The sequence below is a fragment of the Rhinatrema bivittatum genome, chromosome 11 (assembly GCF_901001135.1).
Source record: "Rhinatrema bivittatum chromosome 11, aRhiBiv1.1, whole genome shotgun sequence".
Classification (NCBI taxonomy): domain Eukaryota; kingdom Metazoa; phylum Chordata; class Amphibia; order Gymnophiona; family Rhinatrematidae; genus Rhinatrema; species Rhinatrema bivittatum.
The window spans coordinates 35844931-35860326 of NC_042625.1; the positions used below are offsets into that span (position 1 = coordinate 35844931).

At 45.5% G+C, this 15396-nt stretch overlaps 1 protein-coding gene across 1 annotated transcript in view; it reads left to right on the plus strand.

The window, feature by feature from the left end:
* The window catches only part of DNAH10 (dynein axonemal heavy chain 10), a 952322-nt gene that overhangs the window by 195580 nt on the left and 741346 nt on the right, over positions 1-15396 (plus strand). Inside the window, 1 exon segment of the mRNA XM_029571350.1 lies at positions 25-194. Within this exon segment, the coding sequence (XP_029427210.1) occupies positions 25-194 (170 nt within the window).

Sequence of the window (15396 nt, forward strand, 5' to 3'; positions counted from 1 at the left end):
GTTTTATGGATTTCGTTAATACAGAGCATAGATCTGCAAGATGCAGATATGGAAGATAGAACTGTCCGATATACAATAAATTTTGCTCCTGAACTACGCGAAATTATCACAGAGACAAAGCACATGGAGCAACTGGGGTTTATTGTGCCGGAATTAGCAAGAAATGTTGCTCTACAGGAAGAAAAGTTTCTGAGGTAAATGTTACATTTTTAACAATGACAGTTCTAGTCACAAATATGTAACTGGTTCTAGGTACCATTTATTAATCATTACTAACTATATTGGTCTGTTAGATACTTTTTAAACCTGCTCTATGATGGGGTATTTTATCAAAATGTAGGCTTATTTTGGATCCTAATTGTTATGCTCAGGCTTGTGGCCCCTTGGCCGACGAGAGGGTGGTATACCTTTCGTAGGGTTCGTAGGTTCTCTCGTCGGGTGGCAAGGCAGAGCAGGAGACAGGACCAGCTGGCTCTTGGCACTGGAGGCTAAGGCTGGCGCAAAGGCGATGAAGAGACGAGATTTTGTTTCCTGTAAACCGACGCGATATCCTAGGATGAACGGCGGTATATAAAACCCATTAAATAAATAAATAAATAAATGAGGCGCTGTGTCTTCACCCCTGGAAGTCTGAGGTCCCCCCAGGAAGAGCCCATAGGGACCCAGACCGCTGGGACTTAGGTGGACCTTTGAGAGGTCAGGAAGACGGTGCAAGGGCTGACTGGAGCTTCACCCTGGAAGCCCGTGGTCCCCCCGGGAGGAGCCCGTAGGGACCCGGGCCGCTGGGACTTAGGCGGGCCCTTGGAGACGCTGGTCTGGAAGGAGTCCTAGGTCGAGTGCCAGAGGTTTGTCGCTCACCAGTCCGAGGTCACACAACGAAGGATTACCACTTGCCAGTCCGAAGTCACATGCCAGAGAATCACCACTTGTCAATCCGAAGTCAGGAACCAGAGAATCACCGAAGGCCGATCCGAAGTCAGGAACCAGAGAATCACCGAAGGCCAGTCCGAAGTCAGGAACCAGGAACGTCAAGACGGAGCAGGAGCAAGGTCCAAGGCTTGAATACTCACCAAAGCAAGCAGACTAGGCAGTGCTAGGGGACATTGCCAAGTCAAGGAATGAGCAGAGGAAGCCTCCTTATATACTTCCTCTGCTCTGGATCATTGGAAGCAGGTGAGTATCATTAAAGGGATCAGGTCCCTTTAAATCAAGCAAGGGGGCATGGCCTCGCGCCTATGGCGGCCATCTTGGATCCTGGCCGCGGAGGAGAGGCTGGCCGGCGCCGCAGAGGGAAGCAGAGGCGCTTCCCCTGCCGGCAGCCCCCACGGAGATCCGTACCGGTGCGGGAGCAATATGGGCCTGATTTCCCCGGCTTCCTCGGCACTGCTGCGGTGGCCCTGCCACCACGGGTGAGGTAGGGGGGGTTGTGGCCGCAGCCATCTGCAGCCACGAAACACAACACTAATCTTAAAAATACACAAGAAAACTGCAGCAAGTGAAAGAATTGGAAAGTAATGAAAGGAGTATATTTATATAGACTCAGATTTAAAATTGTTGCTTAGAAAGCTAGAATGCCACATTTTTACAATAAGAAGTATGTCTTATGTGTTATTTTCAGAAAGGGCATATTAAGGGAAATTATGTGATCCAACATTAAAGGTAGTTAAAGGTTACATTTTCTAATTAAGAATTTGTGAGCTGAATTGGTCCTTGGAGTAAACTCAATTCTTTGTAAGTTGTGATACAGATATGAAGATGGGATCTGTGTGACCACGAAAGCACATGTACCAAAATCTCTTCAGTTCCTGTTCATACCCCAGATCAGTCCAGGCGCATGGGTTTTGCCTCCCTAACAGCAGATGGAGACAGAGAAGAAAAGCTTTACTGTCACTGCTATTTAACCTAGTGTGCCACCTGCAGTCCCTCATTATTTCTTTGTCTCCAGCAGATGGTAGAGGTGTAAAACCTGCAGTCTGGAGTGATATAAATAAAAGATCAAATAAGGAAATAAAGGGTTCCCTGTTTCAGGAGCATTCCTCCTGGATGATGTAAGGTGCCAGGCCCATCTCCCCTGGTTGAGGCAGTCGAGCAGAGTGTTGGTATCCCTTTTTTGGAGGCTCGTTTCTGAATCCATGAAGGTGGTCCAGTTCCCTCTTTGCCCCAGATAGGGGCGGCCTTTCTGCCGCGCCAGAGGGCTGTTACCTTAGCCACCATTGCGGCAGAGGTTCAACAGAGCCAGCAGGTATCAGCTTGGCACATGTTGAGGCTGTTGGGCCACATGGGCTCGACTGTCCATGTCTCTCCTTTTGCATGCTTGCACATGTGCAGAGGCCAATGGATCCTGAGGTCACAATGGCGCCAAGCCACTCAGAGCCTCCAGGACTGCATCTGAGACACTCCATATCTCAGGGACTCTCCTTGACCTGGTGGCAGGCACTTTCCATTCTGGAACGGGGATTTCCTTTTGGAGTCTCCCTACTCAAATTTTGCTAACCATGGATGCATCCATCCTGGGGTGGGAAGTTCATGTAGATGGGCTCGGCACCCAGGGCCTGTGGTCTGCTGAGGTACGTTATTGTTAAATCAACTTCCTGGAGTTCCGGGTGATCAGGAACGCGCCATGGGCTTTCAGAGATTTATTTTATCTATCTATCTATCTATTTATTTATTTATTTAAACTGTTCTATATACTGTTTTGTGGTTTTTTTTTTGCAAAATCATTTTTATTGTAAAGACAAGCATTTCCACTAGCACTGCAACATAATCAAAAACAATAGTAACAAGAGAACAAACAGTACAGTAGTGATGCTGGCCTCCTGTTTAGTAACAATACCCACCCCAATAAGCAACCAGAACCTCCACCACTCCCAACACATTCAAACTGCACAAACCAAACACATCACAAACACCTCATTCAGACAACCACCTCACCTTCCAACCACATTCACGCTCCCCCTAACCCCCGCCCAAGAGCCCTAAAAACATTTAGGGAAAGAGAAACCCTGATCAAGAGAATTTAGTAGCAAGGCTACTCAGGAGTTACTCGCCCTGGGAGAGTTGGTGTACCAAGTTTCAATATATCCTGCTGTAAGCAATTGAGTCTGGAAATCCAAGGTGAGAGAAGAGTAATAACAAGCCCAGCAATCTGCATATCGCTTATCCCTAGGCTGAGGAGACTTGGGAAAATCCATGCGTTCCAGTAAAATCATGTCCATCATGCAATGGTGCCAGGCCACAAGTGAGGGTGCAATTCGCAGGCTCAATCCACTCAGCAAGTATTGTTCTGCAAGCTAGTAGAGAAGCAGTCCTGCCAAAGCGATCCTGTGCCCCCGTACATTTCACAAGGAGTGCCTGCGGTCCTGCCAATAGGAGCACAGCAGACAATCGTAAAGGTATCTGAATACATTTATTGATGCAGGCCAGTATATTTTTCCAGAAAGTCTCCAGGGAAGAGCAGAGAATCAGCCAATGCAACATGGTACCCTCTGTTGTGGAGCATTTAATACATAGTGGAGAGGAGAGACGACCCATTCGAAAACGGCGCAAATCGTCACAAATAGTATGATGTATAATCCGAAATACAGGTCACGCAACCCGCAGTCCTTCAGGTCGTTTATGTAGAGAAGTGAAGCATGAAGTAAGGAAGGGAACTGTAACATCCTTTGCACAAAATGGCGTCCAGTAGCGGGCCAGAAGATGAGATGAGGAGTCAATCGCATATTTGAAATCAATCTACTCCAGCCTGTATAGAATTATGTAAGTACGCACACTCAACCAGTGTTTTAGCAAAAGCAGTTTCGCGTGCATACTCCTCTGCCAGCGAAAAGCCTGCAAGTAGTGGCGAGCTTGTAGGTAGGCAAAGAAAAACTTACGGGGTAACTTGTAATTCTCAACCATAGTTGTATATTGTAACACTTGAGGGACGTCTTCTTCAAAGTAATGAAAGGCATAGCTAAGTCCACAGTGAGCCCAAGTCTTGAAGATGCCACTGGTGGTAATACCAGGCTGAAAATCACAGTTACCCACCAGCGAGGTAAACAATGAGAACAAGTCCGGCAATCTATACAGCCGACGGAGCCACCGCCAGGCCCTGCGGCATGGATAAAAAAACATTTGGGAATATTGAGAGATTGTACCATGGCCGCAGGAGCTTGGACCACATAGAGAGGAGACCAGGGCCAAGTCATACGATTTAACATCCCTTCTTCACAGTAAGTATATTCATCAAGAATCCATTCCCCAATAAAACGCATCTGACAAGCAACATTGTAAGCACGAAAATTGGGCAGGCCCAACCCACCCCGAGCCTTCGGGTGCACCAGTGTTTGATAGGCAATCCATGCACGCTTACCCGCCCATATAAATTGGATCAACCCCCTATGCAATTTATTAAGATCATAAACCTTAAGCCAAAAGGGAAGCATGTGTAACTTGTATAGCAATTTAGGAACAATCATCATTTTAACTAGAGCACAACGCCCTGAAAAATTGAGGGGAAGAGTCTGCCAGGCTTGCAACTGCCGCCCCAAGGATCCCCTATGAGGAAAGACTAAAGAGGTTAGGACTTTTCAGCTTGGAGAAGAGACGACTGAGGGGGGATATGATAGAGATGTTTAAAATCATGAGAGGTCTAGAACGGGTAGATGTGAATCGGTTATTTACTCTTTCGGATAGTAGAAAGACTAGGGGGCACTCCATGAAGTTAGCATGGGGCACATTTAAAACTAATCGGAGAAAGTTCTTTTTTACTCAGCGCACAATTAAACTCAGGAATTTGTTGCCAGAGGATGTGGTTAGTGCAGTTATTATAGCTGTGTTTAAAAAAGGATTGGATACGTTCTTGGAGGAGAAGTCCATTACCTGCTATTAAGTTCACTTAGGGGCGGATTTTCAGAGCCCTGCTCGCGTAAATCCGCCCAAAACCGGGCGGATTTACGCGAGCAGGGCCCTGCGCGCCGGGAAGCCTATTTTAACATAGGCCTCCCGGCGCGCGCAGAGCCCCGGGACTCGCGTAAGTCCCGGGTGTCTCGGAGGGGGGCGTGTCGGGGGCGTGTCGGGGGGGCGGGCCCGGTCGTCGCGGCGTCCGGGGGCGTGTCGGCAGCGTTTTGGGGGCGGGTACGGGGGCGGGGCTACGGCCCGGGGGCGTGGCCGCGCCCTCCGTACCCGCCCCCAGGTCGCGGCCCGCGCGCAGCAGGCCCGCTGGCGCGCGGGGATTTACGTCTCCCCTCCGGGAGGCGTAAATCCCCCGACAAAGGTAAGGGGGGGGTGTAGACCAGGGCCGGGTGGGTGGATTAGGTTAGGGGAAGGGAGGGTAAGGTGAGGGGAGGGCAAAGGAAAGTTCCCTCCGAGGCCGCTCCGATTTCGGAGCGGCCTTGGAGGGAACGGGGGGAGGCAGCGCGGCTCGGCGCGCGCAGGCTATACAAAATCGATAGCCTTGCGCGCGCCGATCCAGGATTTTAGTGGATACGCGCGGCTCCGCGCGTATCTACTAAAATCCAGCGTACTTTTGTTTGCGCCTGGAGCGCAAACAAAAGTAGGCTGTTCGCGCTCGTCTGAAAATCTACCCCTGTGAGAATAGCCACTGCCATTAGCAATGGTAACATGGAATAGACTTAGTTTTTGGATACTTGCCAGGTTCTTATGGCCTGGATTGGCCACTGTTGGAAACAGGATGCTGGGCTTGATGGACCCTTGGAATGACCCAGTATGGCATTTTCTTTTGTTCTTATGTTCTTAAGGTTTCACATATGTTACACTCATAGAGCTTATCCAATTCTCTGGGGATCCTTACTCCTAAATATTTTAGTTTCCCAGGTGCCCATTTAAAGGGGAAGGAGCCAGGCCACGTCTGTGGAAGCCATGAATGTAGGGCCAATGCTTCTGACTTGGAAAAATTAATGCGAAGGCCCGCTATATCCCGAAACTGTGTAAAAATAGAGAGTATTACGGGCACACTCTGCCGGGGTCGACCGACAAAGAGCAGAATGTCATCCGCAAACAAAGCAAGTTTAACCGGGATGTCCACTCAACTGATTCCCCAAAATCCTTTGTCCTGTCGTACTTCTCAGCTAGTGGCTCTATTGCCAGTACAAATAGTAGGGGGGAAAGTGGGCACCCTTGCCCGAACCCCCACATTGCAGTAGGGAAGGAGACCGAATAAACCTCCATTAGATACGAATTTTGGCACTAGGATTGTTGTACAGAACTTGTAGCCCATGTAACAAAGTCCCCAGTTATCTCATATTGCTGCAGCACCCAAACATATCGTCCCAGGATAAGGAGTCAAAAGCCTTTTCGGCATCCAACTTAGAATAAGAGCTTCCTCCTGGGGATAGTAATTTAGGGCAGCAATGAGCCGTCTCACATTTTGCACCCCTTGCGACGAGAAACAAAGCCAGTCTGATCTGAGTGCACCAAGGTGGGCAAGATAATGCTGAGCCGAGCTGCCAAAGACTGCTGCAAGAATTTTGATGTCCACATTTAGTAGAGAAAGGGCCGGTAAGAAATCCCACCTCTTGTAAATCCCTCCCTTGTTTTGGCAATAAAATGATAGTGGAACAATTTTCCCATCCGGTGGGAGATTCTTACTCTGAATGAGAGAGTTATAATATGAGGTTAAAAACTAGTCAATAATGGGAACTTTCGGATTTTTGTAAAAACTCGTACTTAGCCCATCAGGACCAGCTTGCCTTGCCCTTTTTTCAGTTTCTGTATGATAGCAAAATTTCAGAGTCCACAATGGGGGCATTTAATTTATTTTATTTATTATTTAATGTTTTTTTATATACCGATACCCGTTTGCACATCGTATCGGTGGTACATTTAACTCAAACATGGTAGGCAGAGCCTTACATAGAACAGTAACTATAACAATTAAAGTTGCAAATTTAATGTGTGGAGAGTGTCTCCAGGCAGGTTTGGCCAATTTAGATGTTGAAAAAAAGCTTCCGACTGCAATCGAGGGAAAGGTTTAGATGCATATAGCGACTTGTAATACTTTACAAAACTCGCTTCAATATTATGGGATCAGTATGATAGGTACCCTCACTACCCTTAACCCCTGCAATAAAAGACTTGGTTTTGCGAGGTCCTGGTTAAGTTCGCGAGAAGCCTACCCGGAACATTCACATGTTTAAATAATTGATATTTAAAATATCTTAAGGATTTCGACGCTCTCTGGTGCAGAGCATTGTTTAAGGCATTCCGTATCCGGTCAGCCTCTTGCTTGTTGGCTGGAGTTGAGTCGCAAGCAGATTTAACCTGCGCCTGCTTTAACTCTGTGGTAAGACGCAGAATTTCTGCATTTCTATCTGCTTGTACGCGTGGCAACGTAAGCAATAATTTTTCCCCCTCATTACTGCTTTTCCAGCGAGCCCAAAGCGTGTGCGGGTCAATGCCGGGCGTATTATTGAATTGAATAAACTTGTCCCATCACTCTTTACCGTATTCCTGAAAGCGCACATCAGAGTCTAAATCTGGAGGCATTCTCCAAGAAAAAAGCTGCAGGAAGGGACCTACCCAATTTAAAGTAACAGAGATGGGGGCATTGATCAAAAATTGAAATAGGCCCGATAGTGGCATCTGAGACGCGAGAAAAAAACCGCTCGGGCACCAAAATATAATCCAACCTTGAATAGAGCTATGAGGATGAGAAAAAAATGTGAAATCCTGTTCCCCTGGGGTGTAGAGTCCTCCAAACATCTATTAAATTGAGTTCATTACAGAGAAAATTAATGCCTTGATGCATTTCATTACTGCTCGTAGCTCTAGGGGGCTTACAATCAATTTGCTTATCCATGACCGAATTGAAGTCGCCTCCCAAAATGAGGGCGCAATCAGGTAATTTCGCTAAAATACCCACCAATGGGTGAAATAATCATGGGAATAGACGTTTGGAGCATAGGCATTACAAAAGCTATTCTTTGATGGCAGAGTGTCCCCACCACAATGACATAACGACCTTCCACATCCTGTAACACCTCATCCAACTGAAATGGTACCTGTTTGTGCAGAAGTATTGCTACTCTCCTCTGTTGCGAAAAATACGAGGATGAGTCGCAGCTCCCAACCCACTGCCGCTTCAATTTGTTATGTTCCAGCTCCGTAAAGTGAGTCTCCTGTAAAAAGACCACCTGGGATTTGGAACGCTGAAACATGGATAGCAATTTTTTCCTTTTGATTGGAGAATGTATGCCATCCACATTCAGAAAGAGTTATCTTAACCGATACCATGTCAGCTGTTTAAAGGGAACATAATAATAGCAGATAGCACAGAAGTGACAATGACAGTGACGGGACCGAGCGCCCCCAGCCTGGGCGCCCCGCCTCCCACGTCCAAAACAATAGAAAAACTTTCCAGACAGATTTAAGAAACCGAAAGGGCTCCTGGCCGTATCTTTGAACCCTCCCCTCTCTCCCAACCTGTTTCCCACACACACACGGTCTGCATCCATACCCACACATACTCCACGCGTACGGGTCTCAGCCAATCCCATAACTTTTTGCTCCACAAGAGGCACGAAATACCATCTGCCCATAGGGCCATGGGTTTTCCCTCTGTCCCCTCACCCCCCCCCAAGCCTTCGCCGCCACCATCCCCCTTCCTTATACTTAAGGCACTACAGCTGGTGACAATGAAACAAACACTTTGAAGTTTACTAAACCACTGAACCGCCCCTCAAAGAACAGTGAACTGTAATAAAAAAAAAAACAAACAAACTGTGAGGAGACGAGAATTGTACCCTTAATTAGGGGCCGAAAGTCAGTCATAGGGTAACTACAGTGAATTGAAAAACAAAGTCTTTTGCAAATGCAGAGCCAGCAGGCTCACACCTCTAGGAATTTGAAGACCTGACTTGCTGGCGAATTTCAGCCCAGCAGAGCTGCGTCATTCAAGTAGCATTGACTTGTTCCAGCGAGGATATAAAAGAATTGGCTTCCTCCTTTTTAGAGAAAAACAGGGTGGTACCATTGTGCTGCACTCGGAGTTTGGCAGGAAAAAGTAGTGCAAACTGGATCCCCCTTTTGTGTAACTCTGTGCATGCAGGAGACATTTATTTATTTATTTATAACTTTTTTATACCGAGGTTCAGGTAACAGAGTTACTTATCACTCCGGTTTACATTCTAACAGGCAATAAATAATGACAATAATATGTCTTACAAAGAACAAGGAGGAGAACAACTTGGAATAAACATAACTAGGAAAGAAACAAAGTGTGCAGGTAGAAAGAGGTGTCCTTGAGGGGATTCAATCCAAAGGGGAAGTTGACTAAAGGAGGAGGAGAAGGAGAAGATAATAAGGTTGAATAAACATGAGAGTGGGCCCTGTATAGGGACAGTTTGTGGAAGCTGTGAAGCAGCTTGAAATTATGGGAAAGCTTGGCTGAATAACAAAGTCGAGTCTTTTTTTGAACGTGATTGTGCAAAGTTCCAGCCTGAGCTCAGGTGGGAGAGAATTCCATTGCTTGGGGCCCGCGGTGGAGGGTGATCTTTTTCTTAAGGATGTTTTGATAGGAGGTGCCTTTGGCGTACCTCTCTGTGCTAATCTTAGCGGACGGGAGGAGGTGTGAAGTTGAAGAGGAATTCTGAGGTCCAGTGGTGTGTTGTTGTGAATGGCTTTGTGGATGATGGATAATAGTTTGTAGAGGATTCTAAATTTGACTGGGAGCCAGTGAAGCTTCTTTAGAATCGGAGTTATATGGTCCCTTTTGTTGGACTTTGTGAGAATCCTTGCAGATGCATTTTGTAACAACTGGAGAGGCTTTAAGGCGTTGTCAGGAAGGCCGTGTAGGAGTGAATTACAATAATCTATTTTTGAGAAAATGATAGATTGTAACACTGTCCTGAAATCATAGAAATGGAGGAGGGGTCTTAGCCTTTTTAGAACTTGGAGTTTGTAGTAGCACTCTTTTACCGTGTTGTTGATGAAGCCTGTGTAGCTCAGTTGATTATCCATGACGACCCCGAAGTTTCTGACCCGGGGGGAAAAAGTTAGGAGCGCTTGAAAGGTGTGAGCTGTTTAGTGGAAGATTGCCGTCCTGTGTATCAGAAGGAACTCTGTCTTGTCGGTGTTGAGTATCAAGTTGAGGTTTGAAAGGAGGTTATTAATGGAGAGTAGGCAGGAGTTCCAGAAGAGTTACGGTTTTGGCAGTGAATCTGTAATCGGTATGAGGATTTGGACGTCATCTGCATATAAGTAATGGGTAGCTTAAGCTCGAAAAGAGATGACAAAGCGGGAGAGAAGGTAGATTAGATGTTGAATAAAGTTGGGTGGATAACGATGTTCCTTGGGGGACTCCTAGATGGATATGAACGTGGTGGAGACTCTTTGCTGTTGATCTGACTTATAGTATCTGTTCTGGAGGAAAGATTAGATTGAACCAGTTAAGGGCTGTGTTTTTTATGCCGATCTCAGATAATCTTTCGATGAGACACTCATGGTTGACCGTGTCAAAGCGGCCGATATAGTCGAGGAGGATGAGGCAAGCAGGTCTGTTTTTTTTCTAGATTCATCAGGATGTTGTCTGACAGTGATAAAAGAAGTGTTTCGGTGCTGCGGGATTTGCGGAACCCAAGTTGCGCTGGGGAGAGGATGTTGTTATTGTCAAGGAAATCAGAGAGTTGTTTGTTGACTATTCTTTCCAGAATTTTAGCGATGATCGGGAGATTAGCAATCGGGCGAAAGTTAGTTGGATTGTCTGTAGAGAGGTTTGGTTTTTTTAATAATGGTTTTAAAATGGCAAGTTTGAGGGGATCGGGTACAAGACCCTGAGATAGTGAGGCGTTGATGATCTGAGCGATAGGCTTGGCGACGTCTTTGGTGCTTGCTAAAAGAAGATTAGCTGGAATTGCATCAAATGGGTGTGAAGCTGGCTTGAGTTTCTTTAATAGGTTTTCTATCTCTAGAGCGGATGTAGGCTCGAAGTCCTCTAAGCTTTCCGTTAGAAGCGAGGAAGCTGTGGGTAGTAGAGAAGGATTGGCACTGAGCGGCGGTGCGGTGGAGAGTAGATGAGGTTTGGCCGGAACTTTATTATCTGTATGGGAGGCAAGTAGGTTCTCTATTTTGTTCTTGAAGTATGTGGCAAGTTCGGTGGCTTTGTTTGCAGCTTTGTCATCTGGAATAGTTGATGTTGGTGGTTTGGTGAGCGATGAGACCAAGGAGAAAAGGGCTTTTGGGTCGTAGATAAAGTGGTGGATTTTTTGAGAGTAGAAGTCTCTTTTAGTCTGAAGAATGACAACGCTGTAATGGTGCATGAGAGATTTAAAGGCCGATAAGTTGGAAGACGAGGGGTTTTTTCGCCAATACTGTTCCTTTTTTCTGAGTTCACGCTTCAAGGTTATTAATTGTGGGGTGAACCATGGGTTTTTTTTTTGTCATTGTTGGAGCTGATAACTTTGGTTATCAGTCTGCCACTTTGTTTGTGATTTTTGACCAAGAGGATAAGGCAGTGTCTGCGTCTGTAAGGTCGATTTGGTTTAACTCCTAAGATAGGTGAGAGATGAGAGTATCCTGGTTGCATAGCTTTCTGAATTGGACAGTGGATTTCTGTGTTGCATTGGGAGTTGGTAGATGGTTTCGGAGAGAAGTAGAAATTAGCTTGTGGTCCGACCAGGGAATAGGCAGACAAACAGTGAGCGAAGCTGGGGTAAGGCCTTGGTTGATGAAAATAAGATCCAGAGTGTGTCCTGCTTTATGGGTGGGTTCGTTGATGAGCTGTTTGAATCCCATGCAGTTGAGAGTGTTGAGGAAGGATTCGCAATTAGGGGAACGAGGTGAGGTGTCCACATGAAGATTGAAGTCTCCTAACAGGATGGCAGGCACATCAGTGTTGATTTGTTTTACTATGCATTCTATTAATGGAGAAGGGTCTGCGTCAAGGCGACCTGGGGGGGCGTAGGTAAGTCCTATTTGTAATTGGGAGGATTTGAAGACTGAAAATTCGAGAGAATGTGATGAGGTTGTTGAATGAAGCGACAGACCAAGTTTTTTGTTGGCTGCCAGTAGAAGGCCGCCTCCTCTTTTTTTTGGTCTGGGGATGGAGAAAATGTCGAAGGTTTGTAAGGGGAGTTGATTGAGGAGGACCGTGTCTTCAGGTTTTAACCATGTTTCCGTGATGGCACACAGGTCTGGCTGCTCATCCATGAGATAGTCATATAAGAAGTGGGGGGTTTTCTCAAGTGACTGGGCATTTAGTAGAGTTAGGGAGAATAGGGTGAGTCCCAAGAGCTGATTAAGAGGTGAGAGCATGATGGGGATAAGTCTTTTTTGTTGTTGTAGTTGTTGGGTGGTTGATTCGCCTAGTTTTTTTGCTGGGTGTCTCCTTCGGTAATGGATGATTGCTATGGCAGAGTAGAACATACCTGAAATCTGTTTTTACTTTCTGACTTCCGATTGGTCCTGTTATCTGTTTTTGCTTTCTAGCTTCTGATTGGTCCGGTTGTGTGCTGCGATCGGGACGGCGGGGCTTGGATCCCTATTGGGGATCCCTATTGGGGTGGCGCCAACTGTAGGTCGCTGTGGGAGCAGTTAGAGGTGAGCAGCGGAAAGGAACGCCGGGAGGGAGAGCTCGATGTTTAAAGGGCTAACCTGACTTCCTTGGCTTCTTCTCGTCACTTCCTTTGCCTTGTTGCATTACACAAAGCCGGCAACAATGCAGGTGTTGGATGGAGGAGGCTGGGGTCATGCGGTGTTGTATATGCTCTGATTGTAGGTGTTCTTTTCACTTGGAGCTGTGGTAAATTGGGCTGATTCGATGAGTAGGGTAAGTGGGGGTAAGTGGGGGATGGTTGAATGATAGGTCTGTTGCCGGGCCGTGCTTCGGGGCTGCAAGAAGGGGCGCACAAAGGGGCAGGCTCCTTTGTTGCGCTCCTTCGGCGCGCGGCGCGCGGAGAGCGATCAGGGATTTAAATCCCCTCCTTGGGCGCGGCTTGGTGACGTCGGCGGTGCGACTCGATCGGGTGCAGGTTCTTCGTGCGGCCGCGTGGCTGGTGGTGGGCCATCGGGGGTAGGGCGAGAATTGAGGGCCTTACCCCGATTGGTCCCGGTGCCGTAGACATAGCTTTACGCTGTGCTGAGACTGCTGCGGAGAAATCATGCGCTGAGGATGACGGTGCCGGTAAGAGCTGTATTTTGAACAGTTGTTCCATCTTCTCCAGCCGGAGACGACATCCCTTCGATGTCATGGTGGCACACAAGGGGCAAGCCCTAACATCGTGGTTCTCACCAAGGCAGAGAACGCAGTCTTGGTGGGGGTCGGTAATCGACATGTTTCTAGTGCACTTAGGGCACTTTTTGAATCCTGAAGCCATTTTAGGCCGGACAGCCGTTGACGACCAATGATCAGGAACAAAAACTCTGTCAAAAAGTGGAACGGAACCGCGAGAGAAGGAGACTTACCGCGATGGTATACTAAGGGGAGACCCTTGCGGCTGAAGTTTTTCAAAACTTTTTAAAAGTTTAAAGTTGTGGAGAATTCTCCACAGGACTCCTAGGAACCGCGAGGCTAACTGCTCCGCGGAAAAAAGAAGACTGAAGGGAGACCCCTGTGGCAGGGAATATCATGGCATGCTGGGCATGCTCAGTAGGCACTCTGGTGCCAGTCAAAAGTTTCTTAGAAACTTTGAAAGAAGTTTTTCCATACATAGGGCTCCATTACTGATGTCACCCATATGTGAGGACTACATCCTGCTGTCCTGGGATAACACCTATTACAAGGTAAGCAATTTTGCTTTATGAACTTTTAATATACCGACATTCGTAGAACACAACACGCCGGTTTACAATTAACTCAAAGAAAGGAAAATTACATTTAATTGGGGGGTGGGGCGATGGGAGCAGGCAAGAAAAGGGGAGAAAAGAAGGGCTGGGAATGAGGGGGAGTAAGAGTAGAATACTGAAACGAAGTAAAGAGGAGAAATTGGAGAGGAACCAAAATAGCTATAGAAACTTACTATATTTACATCATTGGGAGAGTACATAAAGTAACTGGGCTAACTATATACATAAATATATTGTAAGGCGAGTTCTGCGAGGCAGGGTGGGCCTTGTCTAGGTTTGGTTAGTATCTGGGTAGGCCTATTTGAAAAGCCATGTCTTGATACCTTTTTTATTTATTTTTAATTAATACTTTATTAAAATTTTATCAATTCATTATTAATAAAACATAGGTATTCAGGATTAAACCATAATAAAGAAAAACAAAATCTTTAGGCAATTTTGACAAATGTCAACAACCTAATCTAGTCCACATTATGTTTGGGGAGCGCTATAACAAGCAAAAAATTTCCTACATATAATTCACATCTTGAGAGACATTTAAATTTATATTTTCATCAAAATCTCTGCAATTCTCTAGTTTATCCTGGTATCTGCTCTTTATCTCTAAGGAAAGTTTCCAAATGAGTGGGATCATAGAAAACACATTTATTTCCCTGTATTGTAATACGGCATTTACAGGGAAATTTAACGAAAAATAATCCACCTAAAGATAATACCCTCTCTTTTAACACCAAAAAATGTTTTCTTCTAATTTGAGTGCTTCTTGTTACATCCGGAAATATCTGAAATTTTTTCCCACAATAAAGATAATCTTTGTTTTTAAAATACTTTTGTAACACCATATTCTTATCTATTTCACTATTAAAAGTAACTCTAAGAGTGGCCCTTGTAGGGATATCATCAATTGATGCCTCTAGAAATGATGTAAAGTTTGGGCTGTTACCTTGTATTAAATCTAATCCTTCTTCAAGTTCTAAAGAACTAACTTTAGATCTAAGTATATAAAACATTTTTGACAATACCATTTCTTGATATGAGGAAATTTGTAATACTTCATTCATATATTTCCGTAGTAACTCGGTGACTGATAAGTCTGGTGATGGGAAAGTTTAGAAACCGGAGATTCTTAGATCTCAAAACGTTTTCCATACCTTCAAGTTGTCTAGACATCACCAGACTATCTTTAATAAAGGATGTATTTGCTACTTGTAAATTCACCACTTGTTTATTAACCACAGTATAATTACTTTCAATATTATTTAAACGATTAGAATGGTCTTGGAGTGTATTTTTTGTTTCTGTATTAAAGGACACAAATTGATGCCTTTTTTAAAGTTGTGTAAGGATGGTTCTAGACGGAGATCAGTGGGAAGGGAGTTCCAGAGGGAGGCTCCAGCAATGGAGGAGGGGCCAGCAATGGAGGAGGGGCCAGCAATGGAGAATGGCGATATTAAGTCGGAGGTCCCAAAGTAAAATTTAAAAAATTTTAAAATTTTAAAATTACTTAGTGAATCGTGTGGGAATTACTTAGTGAATCGCACGGGAATAACTAATAGGGCCATCAACATTTAAAATTTAAAATTTTAAAATTTTAAAAATTTAAATCAGTGGGAAGGG